The 22,085-nt window shown below is 38.4% G+C and overlaps 1 protein-coding gene across 4 annotated transcripts in view; it reads left to right on the top strand.

Moving 5' to 3' along the window:
• Positions 1–22,085, top strand: part of MACROD2 (mono-ADP ribosylhydrolase 2) — a 2,035,411-nt gene that overhangs the window by 2,004,196 nt on the left and 9,130 nt on the right. For all 4 annotated transcript variants that reach the window (XM_036892150.2, XM_036892149.2, XM_036892151.2 and 1 more), the window contains 2 exons: positions 5,788–5,865; positions 21,943–22,011. In XM_036892150.2, the coding sequence (XP_036748045.2) occupies positions 5,788–5,865; positions 21,943–22,004 (140 nt within the window). In that variant the 3' untranslated portion in view covers positions 22,005–22,011. The remainder of the gene's footprint in view (positions 1–5,787; positions 5,866–21,942; positions 22,012–22,085) is intronic.

The following is a 22,085-nucleotide window of genomic DNA, read 5'->3' as shown; positions in this document are numbered from 1 at the left end:
CTGTGTCCCACAGTAGTTGGGGCTTTATGTTGTTGTTGTCATTTGTTTCCATATATTGCTGGATCTCCATTTTAATTTGGTCATTGATCCATTGATTATTTAGGAGCATGTTGTTAAGCCTCCATGTGTTTGTGAGCCTTTTTGCTTTCTTTGTACAATTTATTTCTAGTTTTATGCCTTTGTGGTCTGAAAGGTTGGTTGGCAAGATTTCAATCTTTTTGAATTTACTGAGGCTCTTTTTGTGGCCTAGTATGTGGTCTATTCTGGAGAATGTTCCATGTGCACATGAGAAGAATGTGTATCCTGTTGCTTTTGGATGTAGAGTTCTGTAGATGTCTATTAGGTCCATCTGTTCTAGTGTGTTGTTTGGTGCCTCTGTGTCCTTACTTATTTTCTGTCTGGTGGATCTGTCCTTTGGAGTGAGTGTTGTGTTGAAGTCTCCCAGAATGAATGCATTGGATTCTATTTCCTCCTTTAATTCTGTTACTATTTGTTTCACATATGTTGGTGCTCCTATAATGGGTGCATATATATTTATAATGGTTATGTCCTCTTGTTGGATTGACCCCTTTATCATTATGTAATGTCCTTCTTTATCTTTTGTTACCTTCTTTATTTTGAAGTCTATTTTGTCTGATACTAGTATTGCAACACCTGCTTTTTTCTCTCTGTTGTTTGCATGAAATATCTTTTTCCATCCCTTGACTTTAAGTCTGTGCATGTCTTTGGGTTTGAGGTGAGTCTCTTGTAAGCAGCATATGGATGGATCTTGCTTTTTTATCCATTGTATTACTCTGTGTCTTTTGATTGGTGCGTTCAGTCCATTTACATTTAGGATGATTATTGAAAGGTATGTACTTATTGCCATTGCAGGCTTTAAGTTTGTGGTTACCAAAGTTTTAGGGTTCGCTTCCTTACTATCTTACTGTCCAACTTAACTCACTTATTAAGCTATTATAAACATGGTCTGATGATTCTTTATTTTTCCCCCTTCTTATTCCTTCTCCTCCCTTCTTCATATGTTGAGTGTTTTGTTGTGTGCTCTTTTTAGGAGTGCTCCCATCTAGAGCAGTCCCTGTAAGATGTCCTGTAGAGGTGGTTTGTGGGAGGCAAATTCCCTCAACTTTTGCTTGTCTGGGAATTGTTTAATCCCTCCTTCATATTTAAATGATAATCGTGCTGGATACAGTATTCTTGGTTCGAGGCCCTTCTGTTTCATTGCATTAAGTATATCATGCCATTCTCTTCTGGCCTGTAGGGTTTCTGTTGAGATGTCTGTTGACAGCCTGATGGGTTTTCCTTTGTAGGTGACCTTTTTTTTCTCTCTGGCTGCCTGTAATACTTTGTCCTTGTCTTTGATCTTTGCCATTTTAATTATTATGTGTCTTGGTGTTGCCCTCCTTGGATCCCTTATCATGGGAGTTCTGTGTACCTCTGTGGTCTGAGAGGCCATTTCCTCCCCTAGTTTAGGGAAGTTTTCAGCAATTATTTCTTCAAAGATACTTTCTATCCTTTTTTTTCTCTCTTCTTCTTCTGGTACCCCTATCATGCGAATATTGTTCCGTTTTGATTGTTCACACAGTTCTCTTAAAATTCTTTCATTCCTGGAGATCCTTTTATCTCTCTCTGCATCAGCTTCTCTGTGTTCCTGTTCTCTGTTTTCTAGTACATTAATGGTGTCTTGCAGCTTGTCCATTCTGTTTTGAAGTCCTTCCAGAGATTGTTTTATTTCTGTATTCTCCCTCCTTAGTTCTTGCATATTTCTCTGCAAGTCCATCAGCATGGTTATGACTTTTGTTTTGAATTCTTTTTCAGGAAGATTGGTTAAATCTATCTCCCCAGGTTCCTTCTCAGGGGAAGATGTAGAAGATGTCAAAGCTGTCTGGGTTAGTCTTCTCTGGATCAAATTTTTTTGCCTTTTCATGTTGATAGGTGCAGTGGTGTGTTATTGACTCGTCTGTCAGCTGGGAGAGCTATGACTCTTTCCACTTGGCTCCTGGCCTTTCTTTACTGGGACAACTGCGACCCCTAGTGGCTTGTTTTGTGCAGTTGCGTGTAGATTGGGTCTCTGTATCTTGCCCTGCCGGTATGGAGGAAGCTCCCTTGCAGTGGGTGTGGCCAGCCTCAGGCGGCTGCTCTGCTATGGCAGGGCCCCGGAGGGGTAATGGATGGGGGGCTGTTTGGCTTTTTACCTCTGTGAGGGGTCTCAGAGCTGTTGTCCAGGGGGTTAGTGCGCCTGAAGTTCCCTGGAATTTCCAGCTGCTGGACTGTGACCCCGGATGTTTCCGTCCAGTTGTGGAGTCCCTGTCCCTTTAAGACTTTCAAAAAGCACTGGCTTTTCTTTGTCAAAGGGCGCCGGCTTCGGGACCTGCTCACAGGTCTTACTGTCCTGCTTCCCTAGTTTCCAGCACCCCATGCATACACTGTGTGTCTGCGCTCTGGTGCAGGTGGCTGGGGCTGGGTGTTCAGCAGTCCTGGGCTCCCTCTCCTTCCCGCTCCGACTCCTCTCCTCCCGCTGGGAGCTGGGGTGAGGGGCGCTCGGGTCCCACTGACCTGCGGCTTGTATCTTACCCCTTTCACCAGGTACTGGGTTCTGGCAGGTGTGGATGTAGTCTGGCTGTTGTCCTGTGTCTTCTGGTCTCTCTTTTAGGGATAGCTGTATTTGTTGTATTTTCAAAAATATATATGTTTTTGGGAGGAGATTCCCACTGTCCTACTCACGCCGCCATCTTCGCTCCAAATCATCTACCCAGAATTTATTTTTGAGGATGGTGAAAACTATTCCTTCCATGTAGGTCTACTCTTTATTGTCCCTGAGCAAATTCTCTATTTTTCCCTGAAAACATTTTATTGCAAATTCAAATCAGAAAGAAATTTTTGTGAGGTGTAAAATTTTGCAATAGTTTTGGGTTAATACTGCGTGAGGATCATAGTGTTTTGAAACTGTGTTTTCATATCTTCCAGTAATTTTGGGAAATTATTAGCCATTATCCAAATATTGCTTTGGCCTCATTGCACATAGGATAGATCCTATCTCATGCGTTCTGCTGTTTTCTGTATTTTTCATCTATATGTTGTTCTTGATAATTTCTTCTAACCTAGCTTTCAGCTTTCAAATCCCTTCTTCAGCTTTGTCTGTTGCCAAATCCACCTAATAAATTCTTATCTTCAGTTATTGTATATTTTTCTGTTGTAGGATTTACTTCTAACATTTTAAATAGTGTCTATTTATCTGATAAACTTCTTTGCCATGAAATTCTACAACTTGGTGTCCAATTGTTAGAAACATTAATCATTATTTTAAAGTTGTGCCTACAGTGCTTTTATGCATTATCTTATTTTCTTGGTTTTTACTGATTTATTCTTGTTCTTCTGGAATGCCATATAATTTTTTTATTGAATGCTTTACTCTGTGTGAATAACTGTAGACATAACTTGATGCTCTGGGTGATTTTATCTTTTAAAGAGAGGATTTATGTTTGCTTCTGACAGGCAAGTGGAATTGCACAGAGCACTCTAATTAGGGATTGAATTGATTAAAAGTTGGACTTCAGTTTTTCTAAAGCTGGTCTAGTTCAAGTTCCTTCCCCGGAGAATACAACCCTGCAGGGAACCCCATTGAAAATTTCAGGTACTTATCTAGGCACCTCTTCTTTGGTTGCCACTGACCTCTAGGTTTTGTCCCTTCCTTTCCCCAATCCTCATTATACATCTGGTGGATTGTGGTCAACTACTGAGCACATGTAAAATATCAGGATCACTGTTTTTGTACCTCCTCAAGTTTGTACTGCACTGATGGCTCTCTAGTGCCTTAAAATAATTTCTTAAATTATCTGTCCAGTGTTTCTAGCTGTTCTTGGTAGGAGGTTTAGTCTACATCGTGATAGGCCACCTTAAGCAGAAATCCTTTTCTCAGTGTAATTTTAATTCACATTTTCATAATTAGCAAAGTGAATCATCTTTTCATGTGACAACAGGATATTTTTTTTCCTTTTCTTAATGAATTGTCTGTTAAATTTCTTGCTCAATTTCTATCTAGTTGTTGATCTTCATCTCTATTTCTAAAAGTACTTTATTAAAGATATTAACCTTTTGTCAATAACAGGTATAAATATTTTTCCTCAATTTGTAATAGCTTTTCCTAAACATTTCTTAATTTTTTTCCATCTAAAAGTTTATTATATTTATATATTGTCAAATATTTCCATTTTTTCCTTATTGCTTCTGTTTGAGGCATAATTAGCAAGCATTTCCTACTCCCAGGCTTAGAGAAATCCATCAATGGCTTCTTCTGTAATTGTGTTTTTAAGGAATGTATTGATGAGCAATTGAAAAATTACCCACTTTCTGAAATTGACAATAAGAAAGGATGTGACATGGTGGAAGTTCAAGTCTAGTTGGAAGTTTCAAGTTTTGTTTTCCTTTCCCAGCCTCATCCTCAGGAACCAATTTCTGGAAAGAACTCATGGGCACAGTTACTTTCATGTTGTCCTTGAAGGGCTTGGGAGACTGAGAGTCATTTTTTTATTCTCATGTCACATTTTTTCTAACTTCTCTCATATCATCAATGTTACTTCTATATTGACATCTCCCAAATACCTACATGTCTAATGCACAGTTCTCTTTCTCAGCACAAGATGCAAAAGTTTGTCATCTCCATTTAAATGACCCTGCACTGCAGACTTCAAATATAAAATGGCTTTCTTCACTTCACCCAGTTTTTTTGCTTTATGTTTTCAACTACTGACCTCTCTACTATCCATCCACCAAAGATCAGAGATTGGTCACCTCTGAGTCATATTTCATGATTCTCAGCTTCAGTAAATCATTACCAAGAGCACAAGTTCTATCTTAAGGTACCTTTCTTTAAAGGGATTATAAATTGGATCATTCCTCTACTTACTTCATCCTCACCAACAGGCACACCAAATTTACTATATCCCAGGCTCAAAAAAATTATGAAAATGAACTCAGTCTCCCATTTTGAAAAAGCATAGAAATAATAAAAACTGAAATTATGAATTTCCAGCCCTTTATTTGTATTTACAAATGCCCTTGTTCTTCAGATTTTGAAAACATAATAGATATTTAACTAAGAAATAAGATATTATTGTCCTTTGGACTATCTGGAAAATGTGTCACAATAAGAAAAATGTTCCCTTTACTATTACATTTCAGCATGTTATACAGCTTTAGCTACAGCAAATGGATGACATCCTTTCTGAAGCTGTGCAAATAGAGAACAATTTCAACAGAAATTAACTAAAGACTGGATCCTCAGCAATCCAAAATGGCAGCATCTGGGAAAGTCTCCTAGGGAAGCAACTAAGCCATTCATTCATTTGTGTTTAACACAAAACCTCACTGCCAGGAGAATGAATCTCTCAGCTTTTAGGCATGCCTAAGGCAAAGTAGGTTTTCTTTTTATTCTCTCTTTAAAGGTTAAGCTACATAAATTCACATACACACAAATTTCCCTAAATTTAAATTGCACGTTGTTCTGATTAAACCGAGTTCCCCTGTTTTCATGCTACCAGATTTCTAATTTGAGAAATTGTGTATGTATGTATACGATATCTCACAAATTAAAGACAATCTAAAGATGACAACACTAAAGTATTCCAGCAACTCAACCCACTATTTCCTCCTTTAACCTTTTCTGCAAAAGAAGTTGAATCCCAAGATTATTTTTAAAATGAAGAGGGCAGTGGAAGGTGACAGAACAATTGGCAGTCAGGCCGTTCTAGTTCTCTATCAATCAAGGACTATCTTCTCTTATTCTTTCAGCTCAAGGCGAGGACCCGCCTGGAGTTCCTGTGAAAAGTGAAGACTGTGGTGACACAGAAAATTCTCCAAGTCCTGATGGTAAAGTTCTGAGCTATTTGAGCTCATGCAGTACAAATTGAACACATTTTCTGTGTGTAATCTAGGATTAAGGGAGCTATCTATTCTATGAATCAACATTCCGTTATAACAAGGTAAAGTTCAAAAACCGTTTTCTGCTAGGAACTAATAAAATTGGAAGACTTGTATAAAAAAAAAACCTGATGCTAGCTGTTTTAAAACACTATGTGCCCCAGTTTAACCATAACTCATAATATTGCAACCCTGTGGGTAATTTCAAGGGCAATCTGGACTTAAATCTAGCTGTTGAACTTTATGGAAATATCACTTATTTCTGAAAAAAGCATTTGCCCAAAATACCCTATTACACTCAACATTCAGGGGAGCCCCAGCTTGAGTTTGGACTAAGGTTTTTCTTGGAGTTTCATCACTTCTTCTCACTGTATCACATGAGATGGACTGGCTGACAGCATAGTCTTTAAAAGCACTTTATAAATGCACTTACAAAAACCTTTCTTTATTCACATCTCATTTTGAAGGCATCTAAAGATTCTGAGCCTCAGGAATATCAACATACCCTTCCACCTGCACAGAGATGTTACAAACCTTTTGAAATATCACTACTTGCACTAGAAAAACAATTACCTAAGAACATACGATTTAATAAATACTTGATTCCACTGGTGCACAGAGCTTAGCAGAACCAGAACTGGCCAGTGATCAGCTGTTCTATGTATCTTGCTGAGTGGGTCATTTTAGCAAAAGGAAAGAAGCCAATTGCTCTGAGTTGACAGTGACCTTGGGAAAAATTCAGCCACTGGTAGAAGTTACTTGGTGGTTTTAAGGAGAGTTTCCTCTACCAGGTCTTCCATCCTGGTATAGGTTTATTATTACCTGAATTGCCTTTTGACTACCTAAAAAAATTTCTCACATTTTTTGAGAATTGCCTCCCTTAATTATAAGCCCTTCTGTACAAACATAGTTTTTTTTTCTTATAGGTATACATTACCTAGGAGAATAATGTTTTTAAAGCCCCAGTCCATTGAAGGCTACTATATATTAATTAGTCAGGCTCGGTTGGATGAAGCTTGCCATACTGGGTATAGCACTATAAACATGGTTCTTTTTTTTCAATTGTTATTTTTTTGGTGTCCTTAATATATAATTACATGAACAACACTGTGGTTACTAGACTCCCCACATTATCAAGTCCCCATCACATACCCCATTAGATTCACTGTCCATCAGCATAGTAAAATGCTATAGAGACACTACTTGTCTTCTCTTTGCTATACTGCCTTTCTGTGCCCCACCACATTATGTGTGCTAATTGTAATGCCCCTTTTTCCCCTTTGTCTCTCCCTTCCCCCCTACCCTCCCCAGTCCCTTTCCCTTTGGTAACTGTTAGTCCATTCTTGGGTTTTGTGAATCTGCTGCTGTTTTGTTCCTTCAGTTTTTCTTTGTTCTTGTACCTCACAGATTAGTGAGATCATTTGATACTAGCCTTTCTCTGCCTGGCTTATTTCACTGAGCATAATACCCTCTAGCTCCATACATGTTGCAAATCATAGGATTTGTTTTCTTCTTTTGGCTGAAAAATTTTCCATTATGTCTATGTACCATTCATCTACTGATGGACACTTAGGTTGCTTCCATTTCTTGGCTATTGTAAATAGTGCTGCAATAAACATAGGGGTGCATATGTCTTTTTCAAAGAGGGTTCCTGCATTCTTAGGGTAAATTCCTAGGAGTAGAATTCCCAGGTCAAATGGTATTTCTATTTTTAGTTTTTTGACAAACATCCATACTGCTTTCCACAATGGTTGAATTAGTTTGCATTCCCACCAGCAGTGTAGGAGGGTTCCCCTTTCTCCACATCCTCGCCAACATTTTGTTGTTGCTTGCTTTTAGATGTTGGCCATACTAACTAGTGTGAGGTGATATCTCATTGTCATTTTAATTTGCATTTCTCTGATGATTAGCAATATGGAGCATCTTTTCATGTGCATGTTGCCCATCTGAATTTCTTCTTTGGGGAAGTGTCTATTCAGACCCTCTGCCCATTTATTAATTGGATTATTTGCTTTTTGTTTGTTGAGGTGTGTGAGCTCTTTATATATATTGGATGTCAACCCCTTATTGGATCTGTCATTTATGAATATATTCTCCTATACTGTAGGATGCCTTTTTGTTCTACTGATGGTGTCCTTTGCTGTGAAGAAGCTTTTTAGTTTGATGTAGTCCCATTTGTTCATATTTGCTTTTGTTTCCCTTGCCTGGGTAGATATGTTCATTAAGAATTTGCTCATGTTTATGTCCAAGAGAGTTTTGCCTATGTTTTCTTCTAAGAGTTTTATGGTTTCATAACTTACATTCAGGTCTTTGATCCTTTTCGAATTTACTTTTGTGTATGGAGTTCGACAGTAATCCACTTTCATTCTCTTACATGTAGCTGTTCAGTTTTGCCAACACCAGTTGTTGAAGAGTCTGTCATTTCCCCATTATGCCATGGCTCCTTTATCATCTATTAATTGACCATATATGCTTGGGTTAATATCTGGACTCTCTATTCTGTTCCACTGATCTGTGGGTCTGTTCTTGTGCCAGTACAAGTTGTGTTGATTATTGGGGCTTTGTAGTAGGGCTTGAAGTTGGGAAGTGAGATCCCCCTGCTTTATTCTTCCTCCTCAGGATTGCTTTGGCTATTTGGGGTTGTTTGTGGCTGCATATGAATTTTGAAACTATTTGTTCCAGTTCGTTTAAGAATGCAGTCAGTATTTTGATAGGGATTGCACTGAATCTGCAGATTGCTTTAGGCAGGATGGCCATATTGACAATATTAATTCTTCCTACCCAAGAGCATGGGATGACTTTCCATTTATTAGTGTCCTCCTTAATTTCTCTTAGGAGTATCTTGTAGTTTTCAGGATGTAGGTCTTTCACTTCCTTGGTTAGGTTTATTCCTAGGTATTTTATTATTTTTCATGCAATTGTGAATGGAATTGTTTTCCTGATTTCTCTTTATGCTAGTTCATTGTTAGTGTATAGAAATGCAACAGATTTCTGTGTATTTATTTTGTATTCTTCAACTTTGCTGAATTCAAATATTAGTGCTAGTGTTTTGGAGTGGATTTTTTAGGGATTTTTTATGTACAATATCATGTCATCTGCAAACAGCGACAGTTTGACTTCTTCCTTACCAATCTGGATGCCTCTGTTTCTTTTTGTTGCCTGATTGCTGTGGCTAAGACATCCAGTACTATGTTGAATAAAAGCAGGGAGAGTGGAAATCTTTCTCTTGTTCCAGATCTTACAGGAAAAGCTTTCAGCTTCTCACTGTTAAGTATAGTGTTGACTGTGTGTTTGTCACATATAGCCTTTATTATATTGAGGTACTTGCCCTCTATACCCATTTTGTTGAGAATTTTTATCATGAATCAATGTTGAATTTTGTCGAATGCTTTTTCAGCATCTATGGAAATGATCATATGGTTTTTGTCCTTCTTTTTGTTGATGTGGTAGATGATGTTGATGGATTTTCGAATGTTGTACCATCCTTGCATCCCTGGGATGAATACCATTTGATCATGGTGTATGATCCTTTTGATGTATTTTTGAATTCATTTTGTTAATATTTTGTTGAGTATTTTTGCATGTATGTTCATCAGGAATATTGGTCTGTAGTTTTCTTTTTTTTGTGGTGTCTTTGCCTGGTTTTGGTATTAGAGTGATTGCTGGCATCATAGAATGAGTTTGGAAGTATTCCCTCCTCTTCTACTTTTTGGAAAATTTAAGGAGAATGGGTATTATGTCTTCTCTAAATGTCTGATAAAATTCAGCATTGAATCCAGCTGGTCTTGGAGTTTTGTTCTTGGGTAGTTTTTGATTACCAATTCAATTTCCTTGCTGGTAATTGGTCTGTTTAGATTTTCTGTTTCTTCCTTGCTCAGTCTTGTAAGGTTGTATTTTTCTAGGAAGTTGTCCATTTCTTATAGTTTTTCCAGCTTGTTAGCATATATATTCTCATAATATTCTGTAATAATTATTTGTATTTCTGTGGGGACCGTTGTGATTTTTCCTTTCTCATTTCTGATTCTGTTCATGTGTGTAGATTCTCTTTTTCTCTTAATAAATCTGGCTAGGGGTTTATCTGTTTTGTTTATTTTCTCAAAGAACCAGCTCTTGGTTTCATTAATTTTTTCTATTGTTTTATTCTTCTCAATTTTATGTATTTCTTCTCTGATCTTTATTATGTCCCTCCTTCTGCTGACTTTGGGCCTAATTTGTTCTTCTTTTACCAGTTTCAATAATTGTTACTTTAGACTTTTCTTTTGGGATTGTTCTTTCTTCTTTAAATAGGCTTGGATTCTGTATTCTTTCCTTTTAGAACTGCCTTCACTGCATTCCACAGAAGTTGGGGCATTGTGCTGTTGTTTTCAGTTGAATCGATATACTGCTTGATCTCTGTTTTAATTTGGTCATTGATCCATTGATTATTTAAGAGCATGTTGTTAAGCCTCCATGTGTTTGTGAGCCTTTCTGTTTACTTTGTACAATTTATTTGTGGCTTTACACCTTTGTGATCTGAAAAGTTGGTTGGTACAATTTCAATCTTTTTATTTACTGAGGCTCTTTTTGTGACCTAGTATGTGGTCTATTCTGGAAAATGTTCCATGTGCACTTGAGAAGAATATGTATCCTACTGCTTTGGGGTATAGAGCTCTGTAGATGTCTATTAGGTCCATCTGTTCTAGTGTGTTGTTCAGTGCCTCTGTGTCCTTACTTATTTTCTGTCTGGTGGATCTGTCCTTTGGAGTGAGTGGTGTGTTGAAGTCTCCTAAAATGAATGCATTGCATTCTATTTCCTCCTTTAATTCTGTTAGTATTTTTTTTACATATGTAGGTGCTCCTGTGTTGGGTACATAGATATTTATAATGGTTATATCCTCTTGTTGGACTGACCCCTTTATCATTATGTAATGTCCTTCTTTGTCTCTTGTTACTTTCTTTGTTTTGAAGTCTCTTTTGTCTGATACAATACTGCAGCACCTACTTTTTTCTCCCTATTGTTTGCATGAAATATCTTTTTCCATCCCTTCAGTTTTAGTCTGTGTTTGTCTTTGGTTTTGAAGTGAGTCTCTTGTAGGCAGTATATAGATGGGTCTTGCTTTTTTATCCATTCTATTACTCTATGCCTTTTCATTGGTGCTTTCATTCCATTTACATTTATGGTGATTATTGATAGGTATGTACTTATTGCCATTGCAGGCTTTGCATTCATGGTTACCAAAGGTTCAAGGATGGCTTCTTTACTATCTAACTTAATGCTATTATAAACACAGTCTGATTCTTTATTTCTCTCCCTTCTTTTTCTTCTTCCTTCACTCTTTATGTTTGGTGTTTTATTCTGTACTCTTTGTGTTTCCCTTGACTGATTTTGTGGATAGCTGATTTTATTTTTTGCTTTTTGTTGGTATTTGGTTGGTCTACTTTCTTTGCTGTGGTTTAATTTTCTCTGGTGATATCTATTTAGCCTTAGGAGCACCTCCATCTAGAGCAGTCCCTTTAAAATACAATGTAGAGATGGTTTGTGGGAGGTAAATTCCCTCAACTCTTGCTTATTTGGGAATAGTTTAATCCCTCCTTCAAATTTAAATGATAATCTTGCTGGATACAGTATTCTTGGTTCAAGGCCCTTCTGTTTCATTGCATTAAATATATCATGCCATTCCCTTCTGGCCTGTAAGGCTTCTGCTGAGAAGTCTGATGATAGCCTGATGGGTTTTCCTTTGTAGGTGATCTTTTTTCTCTCTCTGGCTGTTTTTAACACTCTGTCCTTGTCTTTGATCTTTGCCATTTTAATTATTATATGTCTTGATGTTGTCCTCCTTGGGTCCCTTGTGCTGGGAGATCTGTGGACTTCCATGGTTTGAGAGACTATTTCCTTCCCCAGCTTAGGAAAGTTTTCAGCAATTATTTCTTCAAAGACACTTTCTATCTCTTTTTCTCTCTCTACTTCTTCTGGTACCCCTATAATGTGAATATTGTGCCATTTGGATTGGTCACACAGTTCTCTTAATATTCTTTCATTCCTGGAGATCCTTTTATCTCTCTTATCCTCAACTTCTCTGTATTCCTGTTCTTTGATTTCTATTCCATTAACAGTCTCTCCCACCTCTTCCAGTCTGATCTTAAATCCTTCCATTGTTTGTTTCATTTCTGTAATCTCCCTCCAGAATTCATCCCTTAGCTCTTACGTATTTCTCTGTAGCTCCTTCATGCTTATGACTTTTATTTTGAATTCTTTTTCAGTAAGATTGGTGATTTCAGTCTCACCAGTCCCTCTCTCTGGTGTATAAACATGGTTCTTAACTAGTTCTTTACAAAACATGTTCTGAAGAATGCAAGGCTCATACAATGTTCACTGAATAAAAAGAAAATAAACGTGGGAATTATTAAGTTTTAGTCCTCACTTAGAAATCCACCATGTACAATACAGGCTCTCAGAAGTATCAGCTGTGAAGAAACTTATTAACATGGTATAACATGGCTTTTCCCAAACTTATGTGATCCTGGAATGTGTTTTACACTATCATTTATTAGTAAGTTTTGTAACTAGTACCCCCCAGGTTGAAGGAAGAAAGAAAAAAGGAATGCTCTCCTACATTTTATTATGCACATTCCCACACTGAGATGAGTAAACTTACAATGACTTTGTAGCTCAGGATGGAAGGCACACACATTATTCTCTTTTTTTAAATTTTTTTTTATTTATTTTTATTTATTTTTATTGAAGGGTAGTTGACAACAGTATTGCATTACATTAGTTTCAGGTGTACAACACAGTGATTCAACATTTATATACATGATAATTCTAGGTACCAGGTATCACCATACCAAGTTGTTACAATATTTTGACTATATTCCTTATGCTATACATTACATCCCGGTTACTTATTTATTTTACAATTGGAAGTGTGTTTATATATATATATATGTATATATATATATACATATATATATATATTTTGTGAGGGCATCTCTCATATTTATTGATCAAATAGTTGTTAACCACAATAAATTTCTGTATAGGGGGGTCAATACTCAATGCACAATCATTAATCCACCCCAAGCCTAATTTTCGTCAGTCTCCAATCTTCTGATGCATAAAAAACAAATTCTTACATGGAGTACAAATTCTTACATAGTGAATAAGTTACATGGTGAACAGTGCAAGGGCAGTCATCACGGAAGCTTTTGGTTTTGTTCATGCATTATGAACTATACACAGTCAGTTCAAATATGAATATTCATTTGATTTTCAAACTTGATTTATATGTGGATACCACATTTCTCTATTATTATTATTTTTAATAAAATGCTGAAGTGGTAGGTAGATACAGGATAAAGGTAGAAAACAGAGTTTAGTGTTGTAAGAGAGCAAATGTAGATGATCAGGTGTGTGCCTGTAGACTATGTGTTAATCTGAGCTAGACGAGGGCAATAAACATCCATGTATGCAGAAGATTTCTCTCAGAACATGAGGGGGGAGGTTCTAAGCCTCACCTCTGCTGCTCCCCATTTTCTCACCAGATGGCCCCCTGCGACTGTGCCTGTCTTAGGTTGTTCCTCCCTTGAGGAATCTTACCCATCTCTGGCTAACCAGTCATCTTCCGGGGCCATACAGGGAAATGTTAAGTTGGTAAGTGAGAGAGAAGCCTTATTGTTTGAAAAGCTTAGCTTTTTGCTTCTTTGCATATTTATGCCCTGTGGCTTCTATGCCCAGCATTTGTCTTGAGGTGTCTTTACCACTTGGAAGAATTATGATACTCGGTAAATTCGACATGTGGCACGAGTTCTATTTAAAGGTTGTGATTAGGTAGGAAGAAGAAAAGCTATAGAAGTAGCAGGCAGAAGAAAACCTGGGAAGATTGATTATTTCTTTGACATATCTTCTTGTAGAGTAACTTCAGCATGGATAGGTTTTAAACTACTAATTAAATTGTGCACACACATTAACATAATAGGAATATAGTTACCTAACCAAAGCATACCTGTAATTACCAGCCATCTCCAGTGAAACCAAGAAAACCAGTTAGGCACCTTAGGCATTTGTGAAAACTTATCTATGATATGGTGGATATTGTCCGACTGAACTTAAACAGTCTGAGAGAATTCAGATAAACTAGAACAACCCATTCCTGGGGACTGTTCATATCCCATATGTTCTTTTAACGATAAATAGTCTGTGGTTGTAAGATTTTGGAGTGCTACAATTTGCACTTCTCCTAATTCTTGGTTGAGTTCCAACAGTATAGATCCAGTCCAATTTTTGTTTTACTGTATGCACAGGCCAGCTTAGATATCTCCTTCATCATTCCCATGGCAAGTCCAGGAACTGGTGGGATGAGTGCATCTACACCTGTGACAGTGCGTGGATCTTTGTTGGAGTTTTTTTTTTTTTTTGCTGATCATCTTCTGTCATGAGTCTTCCCGAGAGTGCTGATGTTGGAAGTTCTTTTTCATATTGTATCTTAGTTCATTTTCGGGGTAGCCAAATTAGGCTTTGATCCTCTGTATAAACACAAACAGACCCTTTGCCTACACTTTTATATGCCCTTTATATCATTGTGTAGAACTCATTAGAGGTCACCATACAGGAACTGCTTTTTTTTTTTTTAATCATTAATCTACACTTACATGACGAATACTTTGTTTACTAGGCTCTCCCCTATACCAGGTCCCCCCTATATACTCCTTTACAGTCACTGTCCATCAGCGTAGCAAACTGTTGTAGAATCACTACTTGTCTTCTCTGTGTTGTACAGCCCTCCCCTTTCTCCCACCCCGCTATGGATGCTAATCTTAATACCCCTCTTTTTCTGCCCCCCCTTATCCCTCCCTACCCACCCATCCTCCCCAGTCCCTTTCCCTTTGGTACCTGTTAGTCCATTCTTGAGTTCTATGATTCTGTTCCTGTTTTGTTCCTTCAGTTTTTCCTTTGTTCTTATATTCCACAGATGAGTGAAATCATTTGGTATTTCTCTTTCTCTGCTTGGCTTGTTTCACTGAGCATAATACCCTCCAGCTCCATCCATGTTGCTGCAAATGGTTGGATTTGCCCTTTTCTTATGGCTGAGTAGTATTCCATTGTGTATATGTACCACATCTTCTTTATCCATTCATCTATCGATGGACATTTAGGTTGCTTCAAATTCTTGGCTATTGTAAATAGTGCTGCGATAAACATAGGGGTACATTGGTCTTTCTCATACTTGATTGCTGCATTCTTAGGGTAAATTCCTAGGAGTGCAATTCCTGGGTCAAATGGTATGTCTGTTTTGAGCATTTTGATGTACCTCCATACTGCTTTCCACAATGGTTGAACAAGTTTACATTCCCACCAGCAGTGTAGGAGGGTTCCCCTTTCTCCACAGCCTCGCCAACATTTGTTGTTGTTTGTCTTTTGGATGGCAGCCATCCTTACTGGTGTGAGGTGATACCTCATTGTAGTTTTAATTTGCATTTCTCTGATAATTAGCGATGTGGAGCATCTTTTCATGTGTCTGTTGGCCATCTGTATTTCTTTTTTGGAGAACTGTCTGTTCAGTTCCTCTGCCCATTTTTTAATTGGGTTATTTGTTTTTTGTTTGTTGAGGCGTGTGAGCTCTTTATATATTCTGGACGTCAAGCCTTTATCGGATGTGTCATTTTCAAAGATATTCTCCCATACTGTAGGGTTCCTTCTTGTTCTATTGATAGTGTCTTTTGCTGTACAGAAGCTTTTCAGCTTAATATAGTCCCACTTGTTCATTTTTGCTGTTGTTTTCCTTGCCCGGGGAGATATGTTCAAGAAGAGGTCACTCATGTTTATGTCTAAGAGGTTTGTGCCTATGTTTTCTTCCAAGAGTTTAATGGTTTCGTGACTTACATTCAGGTCTTTGATCCATTTTGAGTTTACTTTTGTATATGGGGTTAGACAATGGTCCAGTTTCATTCTCCTACATGTAGCTGTCCAGTTTTGCCAACACCATCTGTTGAAGAGACTGTCATTTTGCCATTGTATGTCCATGGCTCCTTTATCAAATATTAATTGACCATATATGTCTGGGTTAATGTCTGGATTCTCTAGTCTGTTCCATTGGTCTGTGGCTCTGTTCTTGTGCCAGTACCAAATTGTCTTGATTACTATGGCTTTATAATAGAGCTTGAAGTTGGGGAGTGAGATCCCCCCTACTTTATTCTTCTTTCTCAGGATTGCTTTGGCTATTCGGGGTCTTTGGTGTTTCCATATGAATTTTTGAATTATTTGTTCCAGTTCATTGAAGAATGTTGCTGGTAGTTTCATAGGGATTGCATCAAATCTGTATATTGCTTTGGGCAGGATGGCCATTTTGATGATATTAACTCTTCCTAGCCACAAGCATGGGATGCGTTTCCATCTGTTAGTGTCCCCTTTAATTTCTTTTAAGAGTGACTTGTAGTTTTCAGAATATAAGTCTTTCACTTCTTTGGTTAGGTTTATTCCTAGGTATTTTATTTTTTTTGATGCAATTGTGAATGGAGTTGTTTTCCTGATTTCTCTTTCTGTTGTTTCATTGTTAGTGTATAGGAAAGCCACAGATTTCTGTGTGTTGATTTTGTATCTTGCAACTTTGCTGTATTCCGATATCAGTTCTAGTAGTTCTGGGGTGGAGTCTTTAGGGTTTTTTATGTACAGTATCATGTCGTCTGCAAATAGTGACAGTTTGACTTCTTCTTTGCCAATCTGGATTCCTTGTATTTTTTTGTTTTGTCTGATTGCTGTGGCTAGGACCTCCAGTACTATGTTAAATAACAGTGGGGAGAGTGGGCATCCCTGTGTAGTTCCCGATCTCAGCGGAAATGCTTTCAGCTTCTCGCTATTCAACATAATGTTGGCTGTGGGTTTTTCATAGATGGCCTTTATTATGTTGAGGTACTTGCCCTCTATTCCCATTTTGCTGAGAGTTTTTATCATGAATGGATGTTGAACTTTGTCAAATGCTTTTTCAGCATCTATGGAGATGATCATGTGGTTTCTGTCTTTCTTTTTGTTGATGTGGTGGATGATGTTGATGGACTTTCGAATGTTGTACCATCCTTGCATCCCTGTGATGAATCCCACTTGGTCATGGTGTATGATACTTCTGATGTATTTTTTAATTCGGTTTGCTAATATTTTGTTGAGTATTTTTGCATCTACATTCATCAGGGATATTGGTCTGTAGTTTTCCTTTTTGGTGGGGTCTTTGCCTGGTTTTGGTATTAGGGTGATGTTAGCTTCATAGAATGAGTTTGGGATTATCCCCTCCTCTTCTATTTCTTGGAAAACTTTAAGGAGAATGGGTATTATGTCTTCCCTGTATGTCTGATAAAATTCCGAGGTAAATCCATCTGGCCCGGGGGTTTTGTTCTTTGGTAGTTTTTGGATTACCGCTTCAATTTCGTTGCTGGTAGTTGGTCTGTTTAGATTTTCTGTTTCTTTTTGGGTCAGTCTTGGAAGGTTGTATTTTTCTAGGAAGTTGTCCATTTCTCCTAGGTTTCCCAGCTTGTTAGCATATAGGTTTTCATAGTAGTCTCTAATAATTCTTTGTATTTCTGTGGGGTCCGTTGTGATTTTTCCTTTCTCATTTCTGATACTGTTGATTTGTGTTGACTCTCTTTTCCTCTTAATAAGTCTGGCTAGAGGCTTATCTATTTTGTTTATTTTCTCGAAGAACCAGCTCTTGGTTTCATTGATTTTTGCTATTGTTTTATTCTTCTCAATTTTATTTATTTCTTCTCTGATCTTTATTATGTCCCTCCTTCTGCTGACCTTAGGCCTCATTTGTTCTTCTTTTTCCAATTTCGATAGTTGTGACATTAGACCGTTCATTTGGGATTGCTCTTCCTTTTTTAAATATGCTTGGATTGTTATATACTTTCCTCTTAAGACTGCTTTTTCTGTGTCCCACAGAAGTTGGGGCTTAGTGTTGTTGTTGTCATTTGTTTCCATATATTGCTTTATCTCCATTTTGATTTGGTCATTGATCCATTGATTATTTAGGAGCGTGTTGTTTAGCCTCCATGTGTTTGTGAGCCTTTTTGCTTTCTTTGAACAGTTTATTTCTAGTTTAATGCCTTTGTGGTCTGAAAAGTTGGTTGGTAGGGTTTCAATCTTTTGGAATTTACTGAGGCTCTTTTTGTGTCCTAGTATGTGGTCTATTCTGGAGAATGTTCCATGTGCACTTGAGAAGAATGTGTATCCTGTTGCTTTTGGATGTAGAGTTCTATAGATGTCTATTAGGTCCATCTGTTCTAGTGTGTTGTTCAGTGCCTCTGTGTCCTTACTTATTTTCTGTCTGGTGGATCTGTCCTTTGGAGTGAGTGGTGTGTTGAAGTCTCCTAGAATGAATGCATTGCATTCTATTTCCTCCTTTAGTTCTGTTAATATTTGTTTCAGGTATGTTGGTGCTCCTGTATTGGGTGCATATATATTTATAATGGTTATATCCTCTTGATGGACTGAGCCCTTTATCATTATGTAATGTCCTTCTTTATCTTTTGTTACTTTCTTTATTTTGAAGTCTGTTTTGTATGATACCAGAATTGCAACACCTGCTTTCTTCTCTCTGTTGTTTGCTTGAAATATCTTTTTCCATCCCTTGACTTTAAGTCTGTGCGCGTCTTTGGGTTTGAGGTGAGTCTCTTGTAAGCAGCATATGGATGGATCTTGCTTTTTTATCCATTCTATTACTCTGTGTCTTTTGATTGGTGCCTTCAGTCCATTTACATTTAGGGTGATTATTGAAAGGTATGAATTTATTGCCATTGCAGGCTTTAAGTTTGTGGTTACCAAAGTTTTAGGGTTCGCTTCCTTACTATCTTACTGTCTAACTTAACTCGCTTGTTGAGCTATTATAAACACAGTCTGATGATTCTTTATTTCTCTCCCTTCTTATTCCTCCTCCTCCCTTCTTCATATGTTGGATGTTTTGTTGTGTGCTCTTTTTAGGAGTGCTCCCATCTAGAGCAGTCCCTGTAGGATGCCCTGTAGAGGTGGTTTGTGGGAGGCAAATTCCCTCAACTTTTGCTTGTCTGGGAATTGTTTAATCCCTCCTTCATATTTAAATGATATTCCTGCTGGATACAGTAGTCTTGGTTCGAGGCCCTTCTGTTTCATTGCATTAAGTATATCATGCCATTCTCTTCTGGCCTGTAGGGTTTCTGTTGGGAAGTCTGATGATAGCCTGATGGGTTTTCCTTAGTAGGTAACCTTTTTTTTTCTCTCTGGCTGCCTGTAATACTTTGTCCTTGTCTTTGATCTTTGCCATTTTAATTATTATGTGTCTTGGTGTTGTCCTCCTTGGATCCCTTGTCATGGGTGTTCTGTGTACCTCTGTGGTCTGAGAGGCCATTTCTTCCCCTAGTTTGGGGAAATTTTCTGCAATTATTTCTTCAAAGACATTTTCTATCCCCTTTTCTCTCTCTACTTCTTCTGGAATACCTATGATTCTTATATTGTTCTTTTTCGATTGGTCACTCAGCTCTCTTAAAATTCTTTCATTCCTGGAGATCCTTTTATCTCTCTGCATCAGCTTCTCTGCGTTCCTGTTCTCTGTTTTCTAGTCCATTAATGGTCTCTTGCATCTCGTCCATTCTGTTTTGAAGTCCTTCCAGAGCTTGTTTTATTTCTGAATTCTCCTTCCTTAGTTCTTGCATATTTCTCTGCAAGTCCATCAGCATGGTTATGACTTTTGTTTTGAATTCTTTTTCAGGAAGACTGGCTAAATCTATCTCCCCAGATTCCTTCTTAGGGGAAGATGTAGCAGATGCCAAAGCTGTCTGGGTTAGTCTTGTCTGGATCATATTTTTTTGCCTTTTCATGTTGACAGGTGCTATTGACTGTCAGCTGGGAGGGCCAAAATTTTCACTTGCTACTGGCCTTTCTTTACTGGGACAACTGCGACCCCTAGTGGCTTGTGTTGGGTAATTGCGTGTAGAGTGGGTCTTTGTGTCTTGCCTGGCCGGAAGGGAGAAATTTCCCTTTCTGTGGGCGGAATTTGTCTCAGGCTGCTTCTCTGCTTTCGCAGCGCCCGGTGGGGTAATGGATGGGGGGGCTGCTTGACTGTTTGCCTCCGTGAGGGGTCTCAGAGCTGTTGCCCAGGGGGGTAGTGCACCCGGTTTTCCCTGTAATTTCCAGCTGCTGTACTGTGACCTGGGTTGTTTCTGTCAAGCTGTTAAGTCCCTGTCCCTTTAAGACTTTCAAAAAGCCCCCGCTTTTCTTTGTCACAGGGGCATCAGCTTCGGCACCCGCTCAGAGGTCTAACTCCTTGTTCCCCCAGTATCCAGGGCCCCCTGGGCACGTACTGTGTCTGCGCTCTGGCCCGGATGGCTGGGGCTGGGTGTTCAGCAGTCCTGGGCTCCGTCTCCCTCCCGCTCTGCCTACTCTTCTCCCGCCGGGAGCTGGGGGGATGGGCGCTCGGGTCCCGCCGGGCCGGAGCTTGTATCTTACCCCTTTCACCAGTCGCTGGGTTCTCGCTGGTGTAGCTGCAGTCTGGCCACTGTCCTGCGTCTTCTGGTCTCTCTTTTAGGGCTAGTTGTGTTTGTTGTATTTTCAAAAGTATATATGTTTTTGGGAGGAGATTCCCACTGTCTACTCACACCGCCATGTTGCGCCTCATCCATTATTCTCTTTACATTGGTAGAGTTGCTTCATCTAGGCAGTTGATACCTGGGGTTTAGAACGAACTTACACATCATTAGAAACCAGCACAATTTGCAAGTGGAACAAAGAGAACTGCTTTTAAAACGTTCCTCCTTAAGAAGGAGATGGGGGTATTGTATGCCATACAATGTCATTCCTTCTGTCAAACTCATTTGGAGTGGGAAAGCCAGCATCTGCCAATATTTTACTTTAATCAAGTTTTCATGTTGAAGATAAAGATTTAGATTGTTGATTTTGTGCAAATAAAAGAAGACTACCCAAATGAGAACAAACAGAGGCTATTTATTCAGAGTTTACCATAGCAAGGTGTCATTCATTATCACTTGTGTTTGGCCAACTCAAAGGCAGGCAGGTAAGTGAGAAACCTTTATATTAACAAAAGGGAAGACTTCAAGCATTCTCTGACTGGAGGCTGGACTTGGGCTAACTAGAAGTGGGTGATAGGTTTGAAAACATATTCGGCTTTCCCTGGTTGGTCCTGCACTGAAAGCCCATGGGGCAAAATTGAACAAGGCCGACATCACTGACCAAGACTGGATCATTCTGAGCTGAGTGCTGCAGAGCTTTTGGTTTGGATGCCCACACCACTGGCTGCAGTGGCTTTAAATCAGAGTTCTGTGTTGTATGTGATCTGGCCTTTATCTATTTCATATTCAGTCTCTCCATTTATAATATGGGCTTTAATGCTTTACAAATATCGATCTAATTAAACCTACTGACCCTTGAAAATTTCCAGAGTAACTGCTATGCCTCCTCTGGGCTACTTCTGAACAGTGGTATTCTATTTTTATGCAAATGCTCACATTGAACAATACACACAAAATAAAAGCACATCTTTTATCATTGCTGCATGATCTGGTTAGATGCTTTGCTTTTCTATTTCATAATGTCCACTCTCCTGCACCCATTGGCAAATTTACAGGGTCTTTTTCAAATTACAGGGTTGAAAACATAGCAAACCAAACAAGCCTACTGACATTGCCATTTTACAGGAGCAGCTTAGGTTCCTGCATATCAATGATCTGTTTTGCTTTGTTTTCTCTTTATTTCTGTAGATATCTATTAAGGTCTTTGAAATGACCAGAGGATGGTAACAAATATACACAAAATGTCAACCCATGAATCTGGTGTGAAATGACAGCTCAGCTTCTACAGTTCAGTAAAGAGTCAATTCTTCCCCTACCCCCCACTCCACCTCCCCCAATACAAATCTGTTTATGTATCAAGAATTGTCCCCAAATCTTAAAAGACTGAAAAGAGGTATGAGATAGGAAATGAGTAAGATATTAACTCACAGGCCATTTTAATGCATTTAAGAGATTTGGGTTTAATAAATATTTAACCTGTTTTGTTTTCCTTTCTTGTTACAGTTGAAATGAATAGTCAGGTTGACATTGTAAATGACCCAACAGAGATTCAGCAAGAAGATTAACTAATAGGTAAGTTGCCCCTGTAGTGGGATCTCCAATTGATTAAACCAGCTGTAGGAACTGTTTGTAAAGGGTATATTGGA

This window comes from Manis pentadactyla, chromosome 5 (genome assembly GCF_030020395.1).
Source record: "Manis pentadactyla isolate mManPen7 chromosome 5, mManPen7.hap1, whole genome shotgun sequence".
NCBI classification, from domain to species: domain Eukaryota; kingdom Metazoa; phylum Chordata; class Mammalia; order Pholidota; family Manidae; genus Manis; species Manis pentadactyla.
This window is presented reverse-complemented; position numbering and strand designations above follow the sequence as displayed.